Here is a 13,747-nt window from a genome sequence, read left to right as displayed (position 1 = left end):
GAGGAACATAGTACAAGTCTGATGTGTTTTGTGTCGATATGGACCCCAGAGATCAACATGTACAAGATCAAAGATATTGGTCATTGTAGAAACACTGATGGGAAATGGCTTTCTAGTTTTCTTGACTAACATACAACAGTCACAAGGAGTGATATCATGATCAAGACCCTCAATAGGAAGCATCTTTAAAATAGGAGCTGATACATGCCCAGGTCTGCAGTGCCATAACATGGACTTATTGACAGTATTTACACAAGAAATTGGATGAGATGCAGAGTCCAAGATATGCAAGCTCAGCTGACTTTGTGTCAACAAGTATAACCCATTTGATTCCTTCCCAATTTCCAGAGGTGAAGACCAGGTAGGTGAAGTAATGGCACAACACTTAGGAGTAAAAATAGCTTGACAGGAGGAATCAATTAGCAGTTTAGAGATAGACAAAAGACTGTATGAGAATTCTGGAACACACAATACATTCTGAAGAACAATGTCTGAACTAAGTGAAACAGTTCCCTTGGAGATAACTGATGCAGTAGCTCCATTAGGCAAATAAAGAGTAGAAGTGAAAGGAACAACATTAGTTAGCAGATGAGCAAATGGAGTGATGTGATCAGTTGCACCCGTATCCAATATCCAAGTATCTGAATTGTAAGATGTAGTAGGATAGACATTATTAGCTAGATGCACACCGGTACCAGCAAATTGTGTACTATGCATAGTAGAATACCAATCATTAGATTGAGTGTTTGGAACTCCAGGAGAAACTGAGGATCCAGAATTCATAGATGTCTGAAGAAGTTAAATAAGCTGTTTACAATGCACATCTGAGAGCATAACAGACTCAGTTGGAGTAACTGGTGAAGAAACTTCAGATGGTGTCACAACCGGAGATGCTGCAGTTGAGTCACCCTCTGTGCTAGAAACTTGTGCAGCAGATGGTAGTCTTCCACCACTAGAGTGTAGTCTAGGCTTAGGTTTAGGTTTACCATATAATTTATGCCAAGATGGGAAGCCATGAATACAATAGCACTTATCTCTAGTATGCCCTGTCATATGACAATAATCACACACCAATTGATCTCGATTCTCATATGCACCTTTTCGTCCTCCCTTACCAGATTGATACCGTGTGCCAACAGTCTTGACTGACATAGCCAATGAGTCAGACAAAACAGGTGCAGAACTAGCAAGAGATCTCTGATTTTCTTCTTGTAGCAACAAGGAGTAGCACTGACTAAGAGAAGGTAAAGGATTCATTAACAGAATATGACCTCTGATGCCAGTAAACTGGTCATTTAGTCCCATAAAAAACGCAGCTAGTTGAATATCACAATCATACAGATCTAGTTTAGCATTAACAGTACAAGTATACAGTGCACATGTACAACGAGGCATAGTGCTCATACAGTTCAATTCATCATGAACAACACGAAACTTAGCAAAGTAACTAGCAATTGACATATTGCCTTGAGTTAAATGAGCTATTTCAGATCGTAATTGAAATAATTTCGGAACATTACTCTGTGAATAACGAGTCTTAAGATCACTCCAGAAATCACGCGCAGATCTCAGATACACAATACTATTACGAATATCAATGGAAACAGAATTGAGAAGCCAAGATGTTACCATATTGTTACATCGCATCCAATGAGCAAGTACAGGTGAGTTGCTAGTTGGTTTAGGGCACGTTCCATCAACAAAACCGAGCTTCAATTTAGAAGACAACGCAATCTCCATATATATGCTCCATTGATTGTAATTACTCTCAGTTAAGAGCATCGATATTAATTGCATTCCTGGATTATCAGAATGATGCAAATAGTATGGATGATTAACATCAATACTTAAAGACGAACTGGATGATGTTGATCTAGAAGTAACTGAAGAATAAGATGCAGTTGTCATGATGAAATGATGAAAATCTCAGATTAGCAATTGCTGAAAAACAACAAAATTATCAATAAATGAAGCTTAAAATTGCCATTAATGGATGATTATTTGAGCATAAGGCTCTGATACATGATACAAACATTAAAGCTCATAAACTGTATTCTCAGAGAACCATCAACTTGTAGAATAGAAAGTTATATCATTTAAATTGACAGAAGTTTGTTACACCCACAAGCTTTTATAGATAGCTCATACAAAGACATCTATACCCTAACTAATTTTACTGAGTTGGATTGCTGGACCACTTGACCGCTGAGCTGGATTGCTGGACCACTTGACTTGATCAGAGGGGGAGAGATGTGTGCCCACAATACTAACTCTAACATCCTATATTAGTTTCGAATTCAGGGCTTCTTTAAATATTTTGTCTGAATTCATGATTTCTTGATATTCTTGAGTAATAGTTTTGATAACCATATAATATAATACCAACCTGACACCTTTTGCTAACTGGCTCTAACTAGGAAAAAATGACAAAAATACCTCTTTTTTTAGAATTTGTGACAAAAATACCACATTTTAAAATTTTGGCCAAAAATACCCGCGTAATACGCATTTTTCAGTTGGGTATTACTAATACGCATTTTAAAAATGGGTAATTCGTATTAAAAAAGTTGAAAAAAAATAAAAAATAAAATAAAAAAGAGATACACATTCACATAATGCGTATCACCAATTTGATTATAGTATCACTTGTTCTTTTTTTTCTTTTCTTTTTTTAATTTTTTTATGTAATACCTATTTTTCAGATACGTAATAAATTTACTCATTTCTAAAATGCGTATTAAAAGGGTATTTTTTGCCATAAACTCCAAAAAGTGGTATTATTATTACAACTTCTAAAAAAAGAGATATTTTTTGTCATCACCCCTCTAACCAGTATTAATGTAATGTAATATAATATAAATCTCAGTTAGTGGATCAATTAGAATGAATTAATGGCTTTTTCCCCACCTAACCTTTTGACCTGAATGCTTGGCCTGCAAATTGCAATCTAGCTATCATTTTGCCACTCTCTTCCGGTTATCATACATCCAACTCTCTTCTGGTTATTCATTTTCCAATATGTTTCGTAGATTCTTACTTTGGATTTCCCAGTTATGGGGTATGTTATTTGAATTCTTAAAGCCTTCTACGCGTAATACTCAAACTCCATCAACTTCTGCTTCTCCAACTAGTTCTCAATCTCAGTTACCTCTTCCTACCAGTTCAAGTCCTACTCGATGGGACGTTTTCTTGAGCTTCCGCGGTACAGACACTCGATATAATTTTACTAGTCATCTGTATGATAAACTAGATAGTAATCGTTTTGGAACATTTATGGATGATCCTGAGCTACGCACTGGAGAAAATATCTCTGAGGCGTTGATTCGAGCTATTTATGAATCCAAGACTTACATTGTTGTCTTCTCCGAAAATTATGCTTCTTCGAAATGGTGCCTTGACGAGCTTGTTGAGATTTACAAATGTCACAAATCAGCTCAAAGATTAGTTATTCCTGTGTTCTATAAAATTGATGCATCTGTTATAAGATACCAAATTGGGAGTTTTAAAGATGCTTTTGAAAAGCATCAAGCTCGTTATGAAATGGAGATGGTGAACGAGTGGCGCCTTACTCTTAAAGAAGTGGCCGACTTGTCAGGAGAACCTATATCGGCTTCGAAAGACAGGTTATTCAAATATTTTTCTTTATTCATAACGTATTCATGATATAGAATTTCAGTCCTCAATTTATTTTATCATCTATCATACTCCGTTTCATAATAAGAAGAATTACATTCCAGGTCTGAAGCTAATGTTGTCAATAAAATTGTTGATGTGCTTCTACTTCAAATAAATCCCAAGACTTTACATGTTGCCAAATATCCTGTTGGGTTGGATTCTCGTGTTAAAGACTTATCAACATTGTTGAGCAGTGACACAGAAGGTGTCATTAAGTTTGGTATATTTGGTATGGGCGGTGTGGGCAAAACTACTCTTGCCAAAGCTCTTTTTAATCAACTCTTGCGAGGAGGAAGCTTTAAAGGCAGCTGCTTCCTGGCAAATGTTAGGGAGGCTTCCGGTACTTTTAATGGCTTGGAATCTTTACAACAAAAACTTATTAATGATGTTCTTAATAGCACAACAAAAGTCGAGGTTCACAGTGTTGAGCAAGGAATTAATTTAATAAGAGAGAGAATTAGTTCAACCAAAGTTCTGCTTCTTATTGATGATATATACGATCTTGAACAATATGAGTCTTTAGCAGGACCATTTGCTACTGGGAGTGTAGTTATTATAACTACAAGGGATGAAGAGATGTTGGATAAAGTTAGCGTAGAACCAGAATATCGATACAAGTTAAAGGAGTTGGATGGTGCTCAATCACGGGAACTGTTTACCAAATATGCATTTGAAAAGGCAGAACCAACCGAAAATCTTTTGGCCTTGTCCGAAGACATTTTAGGTCTTGCTGGTGGGCTTCCTTTGGCTCTCAAGATATTTGGATCATATTTATCGACTAAAAAGGAGGGAGGATGGAAATCTTACATCGAGACTTTGCAGCAATATCCCAATAGCACTATTGAGCAAAAACTTTTAATTAGCTTGGATGCTTTAGAATTGGATGATCGTATGCTTAAAAAAATATTCATTGACATTGCTTGTTTTTTTGTCGGCTGGAATATAGAAGAGGCAGTTGAGGTATTGGGAACTTATTATTCTCATATAGATGATAAAATGGACATTCTAAAGAAAAGATGTCTACTAACGGTGGATGAAGAAGAGCTGGAGATGCATGATCTGCTTCGGGACATGGGAAGGAATGTTGCGCGTAACAAGGCTTATGATGAGCCTGGAAAATATACTAGGTTGTGGTTACCAGAAGATATAAAGGATGTTTTAAAGAATCACAAGGTAAATTTATTAAATATGTTAGGTAATGGTCGAAGATTCACGTAATTGTTATATATGACTTTTATGAGTGTACGTGTATGTTTATAGATTCACATAATTGGTAATGTCTGTGTGTTTGGGCCAGGGAACAGAATCAATTGAAGGTATAATCCCTCACAAACTTTACAGCAAGGATGCACCTAATGGATTATCATTCACTACAAAAACCTTCAAAAAAATGAGTAAATTAAGATTTCTTCACCTTGAAGAGGTCAACATAACTGGAAGCTTTGAACGAATATTTGAAGATCTGAGGGTGCTCGTTTGGCACCGTTGTCCTTTAGAGTGTTTACCTTTTGATTTTTGCCCAGAAAAAATTGTTATACTTAAGTTGCCGCAGAGCAATATGAAAAGAATGTGGCACCTAAACACTGTAGGTACTTCTAGTCTTTTCCTTGCATAAATTTGATAAATTGTGTAAAAAAATCTGATTGATTTTCCCATTTGGACTCATTGTTATAGGTGTCACAAGTTTTTGAGAAGTTAAAGACTTTAAACATGTCACATTCCCAACATTTAACTACAACTCCAGATTTCACAATATTACCTTGTCTTGAGACTTTACATCTGGAGTATTGTGAAAGCTTGGAGGAGGTTCACATGTCAATTGGAAGTTTGGCGAGGCTTAATTTCCTAAATCTGAATGGTTGTAAAAGGTTAAGAAGTCTTGACACCATCTGCAACTTGAGAGCATTGAAAGTTCTAAAAATTAATAATTGCGGTGGTCTGAAGTCTTTGCCTATACAACTGGGCAACATTGAATCGCTAACAAAGCTCAGTGCTCAGAGCCTAAGTGTTTCCAAGTTACCTGATTCGATCGGATATCTTTCTAAGCTTTTGGAGTTGGATCTAAGGTATAATGATAACCTTACAACTCTTCCATCTGGTTTTAGTCAGTTGTCAAACCTAACGAAGCTTGATATTAGTTGTTGTAATGATCTTCTTTTCGTACGGAAACTTCCTCCTAATCTGAAAAGGATAGATGCAAATCATTGTTACTCTCTGAAAAGATTGCCAAATCTATCCAGTTTGAAACACTTAGAAGATTTAAACCTTGGAAATGGTAGTGGTTTGACATGTGCTCCAGGCCTGGAGGATCTCATTTCTATTAGAAAGCTTGATTTGAGAGGTTGCACGGGTCTGGTAAACAAGCATCTCATTAAACAATTTTTTAAGGTTGGCTCATCTCTTAACTCTTCAACTTTACTTGTCAAGTGAAAAAAATATAGAAGTTTTTTCAAAAAATACTTATATTAATTTTTTTCTCTTTTTTTGCAAAAACGCGTTTTTCTTAAAATTTTATTTGCAAATATACTATTTTGCAACTATATGCAACTAGATACAACAAAAAAGAATGTGATTTTGCAATGGAATACAACTAGATGCAACCAAAAACAGAAAATGAAAATTGTGAAATGTATTAAATGTTTTTTTGGATTACAGGTGTATTCGAAATTTGGGCATCAAATCAATATTTTCGTATCAGAATATCTAGATCAGACAAGTCGCCTATGGTGGTCTGATTGTATAGATGAATCACCAAATGGTGAATACTCAGAGTCACAAGCTCTAAAAAGGCGTCCTCGATGGTCTGATTGGATTCTTGAATCACCGTATTGGACAAGTGAGCACTCAGAGTCAACAGATTGGTCGAATGAATACTCAGAGTCAAAAGTGCATGCAGAGTTGTTGCCAAATGAGTCACACAATTTCATGGGCATCATTCTTTGTTTTAGCGATCCAAATCTTTCATGTGTTGGATTTGGTTGTTCTTTAAAGAATACTAGAACTGGTTTTATATGGAGTTCTCGCTTTGATGTTCCTCGATCAGAAGGATATGATTGGTTGATGATGGTGATAGTGCCCAAATCAACGTTCTCGGTCACAGACAACGATAATGCAATTGAATTAACAGCTGATAAAGGTGTAAACACTGTTGGGGTTCATCTACTTTACGAAACCTAGAGTATAAGGATTAAAGATGTGATCATTGATGTGTGCTACACGATTTTTTACCTAGATAGTGCTTGTTTTTTATCAGATGGGAGAAACTGAAAGATGTTCAAATACTTGAAAGTTGTTACACGTTCATTGTAATCTTGGAAACCTATTGACAGACAGGAAGTGAAATGGAAACCTCCTGAAAATAGCTGCTTAAAGATTAATGTTGATGCAGCCGCAAGGATGGAAAATTCTGGTTCTGGACATGGTGTTGTGATTAGAGACTATAGAGGGAAAGTGATGGCAGCTAAGACATCATTTTCTCATCTGTCTTTTAGCCCTTTTGCTGCTGAAATTTTAGCCATCAAAGGGGACTTAAGTTTGCTCTCCTGGTTGGCTTCAGAGATTTTGGCTAGAATCTGATTGCACTAATGCCTTGATGCTATATCAACAAAAGAGGATATATGCAGTGAATTGGATGGCATTGTCATGGATATTCAGGAGTTGTGCAGGAATGTTGGTTGTCTAGGTTTTTATTATAGTGGCAAATGTAGTAACACACTCTTGCTAAACTTTCTTTTAAGTTTTAGAGAATGTAGGTGCTGGTTCTGGGATATTCCATGTCATGCATTGTATGTTGCTGGACATGCCTGCTTTTTTGTAATTTATTTTTGTTGAATGTTTCTGTCAAAAGAAAAATCTAGAACATAAATTGTGAAGAGTTGCTCTGGCTGGAGACTCTAAAGAGACGTGTAGAGTCTCTTGAGAAAATATATGTTCAAATGTAACTTTTTTTTAATAATTAAAGTTATATATAGTTGTATTTAAGACTTCATCATTATTATATATATAATAGAGGAATTTGATGTGATAATTTATTCAGATAAAATAAATGTTATATTCTTGAGATGTAAAATAACATTTTAACACTCATTCTATTTATTTTTGTATTAAAATCCTCATTATTGTAATATATTAAATTCTCTATCCGTTAATAGCTAATTTTTATTAAACCATAATTAATAAATAGTTATTTTATTTTAGTAATATATCGTCTTAAAATAAAAAAAATGTAAATAATAAATTAATAATATTCAAATAATTACAAATTTAACATTATTTCACTGCATCAAATTTTTAATAATATCTTCCATGTTAATTGGTAAGAGTGGTTGACAAAATAAATTATACATTATCAACTAAATTTAGAGTACTAAGATTTAACTATATTTTATCAATATTTACTCATACATCGAATTATATCGAATTATATGTATACGAACTTCTTATGTGACCAAATACGAGTATACTATTATAATTACTAAATTTTGATATAAATATTTACACATAATTTGATTTAATTTATTATTAACCAAATACTAATATACGATTATAATTACTAAATTTTAATATTGCATTCAGACTAACTTTTTTTGTTGTTTCAGTCACAACTATTGGTAGCAAAACCAAAGTAGCATATAGTATCTTTGCAAAAAATAAATTTTATTTTTATAAAATATTTATAGTGACATATTTTTTTAAAAAAAATTATTCCACATTTAAAAAACTTCTTTATTTAAACTTGGCACCAGTATAAAACATGGAAAAAAAATTAGTGTGTAAATATAGAAAAAAAGGCAGTAAGAGTAGAAGTAGCAAAACTAATTCCGGTAGTTTTGGAAGCAAGACCAAAGCAGAGCCACACAAAACACCACCTCACCTAATTAAACAAACCATCTTTCTCAAATCAAAACACAATTTCAAACAAATACACACAAACCCATTTGCAAAAACACACAAAAAACAACACATTTCACCGGAATTTAAAATTACCCTTTTGTCGCCGTGAATTTTACAGTTCACCGGAAAAGCTAAAAGACGATGAGAGAATGAGAAAAAAGAAAACCCATCACGGTGATCTTATTTACATCAAAAAGGGCCCACAAAAAAACAATAACAAGAAGAGCTTGTTTGAGCTTTCTTTGCCTTTAATGATCTCCTTTTGGTTTCTTGTTTTCTTGTTTTATTCTAAGCTTGGCCTTACACTTGGGAATGGAGGTAAATTTTTCATCTTTTTTGCTAATTTTTTCTATTTTTGAATCTTTAGGTTGAATTTTGGTGCCCTTTAGGTGTTTAATTTTTTTAGTGTTTTTGATTAATTGTGGTTTTTTTTGAATATTTAGGTTGAATTTTAGGTGCCCTTTAGGTTTTTAAATTTTTTTAGTGTTTTTGATTTGGTTATTGTGATTTTTTTTGAATATTTAGGTTGAATTTTAGGTGCCCTTTAGGTTTTTTATTTTTTAGTGTTTTTTGATTTGGTAATTGTGGTTTTTGAATCTTTTGGTTGAATTTTAGGTGCTCTTTAGGTTAATTTTTTTTAGTGGTTTTGATTTGTTTGTTGTGGTTATTGAATTTTAGGTTGAATCTTAGGTGCCCTTTAGGTTTTTTATTTTTTAGTGTTTTGAATCTTTAGGTTGAATTTTAGATGCCCTTTAGGTTTTTTTTTTTTTTAGTGTTTTTGATTTGTTTTTGTGGTTTTTGAATCTTTTGGTTGAATTTTAGGTGCCCTTTAGGTTAATTTTTTTAGTGTTTTTGATTTGTTTATTGTGGTCATTGAATTTTAGGTTGAATCTTAGGTGCCCTTTAGATTTTTTATTTTTTAGTGTTTTGAATCTTTAGGTTGAATTTTAGGTGCCTTTAGGGTTTTTTTTTAATTTTATTTTAGTGTTTTTGATTTGTTTATTGTGGTTTTTGAATCTTTAGGTTGAATTTTAGGTACCCTTTAGGTTTTTTTTAGTTGGTTATGATTTTGTGTGATTTGGTGATGATGTTTCGGGTTTTCGAATAATTTATGTTATTTAGGTTGAGGGTTTTTAAGTTGTTATTGTTTTGATTTGATGGCACATTATGGGCACTTGCTTTGAAATAATCATTGTGTGTATAAGTTGTGATTATTTAGGTAAATGTAGGTTTGTGCAACATTTTGTGTGCAAGTACTTGCTAAGCATGTTGGATTTTTATTGTAGTATGTTTTTGAAGTTCAGGTGATTTATGTTGAGGGTTTGGTGTGTTTGAAGTCATTGTCTTTATTTCATGTTACATTATGCGGACTTGTTATAAAATAATCACTCATTGCCTGTATAAATTGTGATTATTTAGGTAAATGTAGGTTTGCACAATATTTTGTGTGCAAGTACTTGCTGAACATGTTGGATTTTTATTGTAGTATGTTGTTGTATTGTTTTGATGTCGTATTTTGTGGTCTTGTATGAGATCATCATTGTGTGTATAATTTGTTGTGATTTTTTTTAATGGAGCTTAGTGCATATATTTTGTGATATGTGTTATAAAATTTGGACATGTTTAGAATTTTGATTATTTGGATGTATGTTGTATGCTATTTTAGTAATTTGAATTTGTTTTGAACAGGGAACATACAGGCCCATAATCGGAGCATGACTAACTCTAGTCTTTCGTATGATAAGCTTTCTGAGTTGGCGTATGATTTCGTTGAAAATAGAGATGAGGATTATAAGCAAGAATTAGTTTTTGAAGTAAAAGTGCCTATTAATATTAGTAAACCTAGTGTTCAGGATCATAACAAAACAAATTTAAAGTACTCACCTCAGGGAACATGTCCACGGAAAGGTTTAGTTCAGAGTATATTAGGTTATAGGGAGTTAATGTGTGAACTGAACCTACAAGAGGAAGATAAATATACCAAAACAGGAAAGTCTGATAATGTGAGAACAGTTGAAGCTTCTTTTGATGCATCAGTGAACACCACAACGAAAGAAAAAGGTTCTGCACCAAATGCACGTGTTAATATTACCCATAGACTTGAACCTGATGGTACGGAGTACAACTACGCCTCGGATTCTAAGGGTGCAAAGGTGGTGGCACACAACAAGGAAGCGAAAGGAGCAAGCAACATACTAGGGAAAGACCATGATAAATATCTGAGAAATCCTTGTTCAGTTGGGGGGAAATTTGTTGTAATTGAACTTGCTGAGGAAACACTTGTAGATGCTGTCAAAATTGCAAATTTTGAACATTATTCTTCTAATTTTAAGGAATTTAATTTGTCCGGTAGTTTGACTTATCCGACTGAGATATGGTACTCACTGGGAAGCTTTGTCGCAGCAAATGTTAAGCATACTCAAAGTTTCAAGCTACCTGAACCAAAGTGGGTAAGATACTTAAAGCTGAACTTGCTTAGTCATTACGGGTCAGAATTTTACTGCACATTAAGTCTCTTGGGAGTTTATGGAGATGATGCAATTGAGCAGATGCTTGAAGATCTCATTGTGAAATCTGAGGAATCTGCTTCCGCCAAATTACCAAAACCTAATATAACTGTCACGCCGTCTGCAAAACCAGAATCAGGTGTTAATGATAAAAAAGTTGATGGTGAAGTTAAACCTGTGATAGAGGTCTCCAGTAAAATTAAAGGGGTAGAAGGGGTTGATGATGGGAAAAAGCCCTCGACCGATGCACCAAAAGTTCAAGTCACGGTGAGTAACATTCCTGACCCGATAGTCAACCCGACAGTCAAAGTTAGACAACAGTCAAGTGGTAGAATACACGGGGATGCCGTTCTTAAAATATTAATGCAGAAGGTAAGGTCACTTGAAACGAACTTATCCGCATTGGAAGAGTACATCAAACGATTAAACAATGGACAAACAGAGGTTCTCCCTGACCTGGAGAAAAAGATTGTTGAATATAAAATGCTTTTGGAGAAAAACAGAACCGAGATCAAGGATATCTTAGAGTGGCAGAAGATTGTGGTATGTGGCACATCAGCTTTGCTTTCTAAGTTTGGACCAGGCATGTAAACCATTCATGTTAACTTTGTCCTCTGTGATTCTTATGATTTTTCAGGACAAAGAAGTTGCTGACATTGAGACATGGAAAAGTGGCGTCACGTCAAAGCTAGAATCAGTGATAAGAGAAAATAATATTATGAGGTTTGTGATATGCCCACAGACTTGTCATATAAGCTCAAATACAACCACCATGTGTTCCTACTCATATGGCAAAATCCACCATTTGTGAAATTTGATGGATTTGCATAGTTTCAAATTTTACCTTTACTTTGACTTGAAACTGACATATGTCGCATTATAACTGTTGTTTTGACTTGAAACTATTATATATCGCATGGTAGCTGATGTTTTGAAGCATGTAGCTGACCTTGTTAATTTCAACTTGGTTTGCAGATTAGATATCGAAAAGCTAGCAAGCGAGCAAGCATATCTGGAAAAGAAGGAGCTCACCATAGTAACAATTTGTTTTGTTGTTGCATGTGTACTCGTTCTCAAACTAGTTTCAGAACGAGTACTGATGTTTTCTGGAGCCTTTTTGTGCGATATGGTTTGCTTGGCACAGAAAGGTTGCGAATTGATAATATACAGTTGCGGTCTTGCTGTATGCATTGGATTAGTCATTTCATAGTCACCTATTGTTGTAGCTCACGGATTAATAATTTGCGGTTGTATGATTGCCCTCTAATTAACCTAGTCACTTGTTAGGACTTAGGAGCCTTATACATTAGACTTTTAGACAGCATTGCAGGTATAGTTTATTTAGTAATAAGAATGGCATAGCCATATAATTCTTAGTGTAGTGTGGCCTTTGTGGTTTTTGTAATGTCCACAATAGTTCAGTGAGGGTATGTACTTGCTTCTGCTATATTGAAAGCATATTTGAGGTATTTTACCACTTGTATTTCAATTTCGTTTCGATCATTTTTGCAAGAGGATGAGAAAGGACAGTAAAAGGAAAATATTACTTGTACAGTATCAAGTAAAAATTACATACTGCATCTGGACCAGAATAACAACAATTTACAACATATCTCTGAATATCAAATTATCTGAAAATATTTATTTAATCGTTGTACCTTTTTCTTACGGATATAATTATTTAATATCATCAATCATGATAAATACAAGCCACAGGTAATGATAAATACCTGGGGTTATGGGATAGCCCGGTTTAATTTTTTAAAAATAATAAGATAGTTCAAATTCAATTTCTTACTTTCCCGAAATTTTTTAAAACAAATATTGAAATAAGTATGATATTTTTTTTAAAAAAAAAATTATGATAAATAACAGTATGGATAAAAATAGGAATATAATTTTATAAATAATTTGTTTACTCAATTCACAACTAAAATAAAATATTATATTAGAAAAAAAATGCTTTTAAAAACATGTCTAGGACATTGTCTATATACGTAATAGAGGAGTAAATGAGCTAAACTTTTATACTCGTAAAAAACTCGAATCCGGTTTAGAAATAATCGAGCCGAACTCGAACTTAGCTTTTTAAAATTTTAATCGAGCAGAACTCGAGCTTTTCAAATTTTTTAACCGATCCGAACTTGAGTAATAACGTTCGAAAGCCTTATCAAGCCTTTATTATTTTTAAACTTTTTATGTAAATATATTTTTATATAAATATTTAATATTTTTTATCGAATCGAACTTCAGTCGAACCGATCATATTTCGAGTTTTTGTTATTATTTAGTGAAATTAATTCGAGTTTTCGAGTCAAACTCAAGCCAATCGAACTTTTTACTAGTCGAGTTATGTACCTAAAAATAAAGGCTGGTCGAATCCCAGGTTCGAATCCCACGGGAGGAAAATTTATGATTATGCCTATGTCGCTGCAAGCTATCTACGATAAAAAAAAATAGTAAATAATTTATTGAGAAAGAATTTGTGATTTATCTATAATTTTAAAAAAATTATTTATCAAAATTTATCGATAACTCTCTAATCAGTCAAAATAATTCTGACCAATTTGTCAGCAAATTTAAAATAGTCCAATTTCTATAACACTAAACATATCTATTTTGTATGTAGAGTAATTTCACAAAATCCTTAAACTTGAATATTTGATACCCAA

General features: G+C 33.6%; 2 protein-coding genes across 3 annotated transcripts; both read left to right on the top strand.

Moving 5' to 3' along the window:
- Nucleotides 1-2,912: 2,912 nt before the first annotated feature.
- LOC141697437 (TMV resistance protein N-like) lies at nt 2,913-7,673 on the top strand. The gene is made up of 5 exons (XM_074501823.1): nt 2,913-3,623; nt 3,738-4,848; nt 4,973-5,260; nt 5,350-6,063; nt 6,331-7,673. Exons 1-5 carry the CDS (start codon nt 3,019-3,021, stop codon nt 6,850-6,852), a joined length of 3,240 nt encoding a protein of 1,079 aa, XP_074357924.1. The 5' UTR covers nt 2,913-3,018; the 3' UTR covers nt 6,853-7,673.
- A 760-nt stretch (nt 7,674-8,433) lies between these two features.
- On the top strand, nt 8,434-12,578 carry LOC141697801 (SUN domain-containing protein 5-like). Of its 2 annotated transcripts, none has more exons than XM_074502346.1 (4): nt 8,434-8,886; nt 10,258-11,618; nt 11,713-11,798; nt 12,051-12,578. In XM_074502346.1, exons 1-4 carry the CDS (start codon nt 8,718-8,720, stop codon nt 12,283-12,285), a joined length of 1,851 nt encoding a protein of 616 aa, XP_074358447.1. In that variant the 5' UTR covers nt 8,434-8,717; the 3' UTR covers nt 12,286-12,578. The 2 variants fall into 2 exon arrangements, with proteins under 2 accessions (XP_074358447.1, XP_074358448.1); XM_074502347.1 differs by lacking the exon at nt 8,434-8,886 and adding an exon at nt 9,712-9,787.
- The last annotated feature ends 1,169 nt before the right edge of the window (nt 12,579-13,747 follow it).

The sequence above is a fragment of the Apium graveolens genome, chromosome 11, assembly GCF_009905375.1.
Source record: "Apium graveolens cultivar Ventura chromosome 11, ASM990537v1, whole genome shotgun sequence".
Classification (NCBI taxonomy): Eukaryota; Viridiplantae; Streptophyta; class Magnoliopsida; order Apiales; family Apiaceae; genus Apium; species Apium graveolens.
Note: the sequence above shows the minus strand (reverse complement) of the source record. Positions and strands in the feature narration are given on the sequence as shown.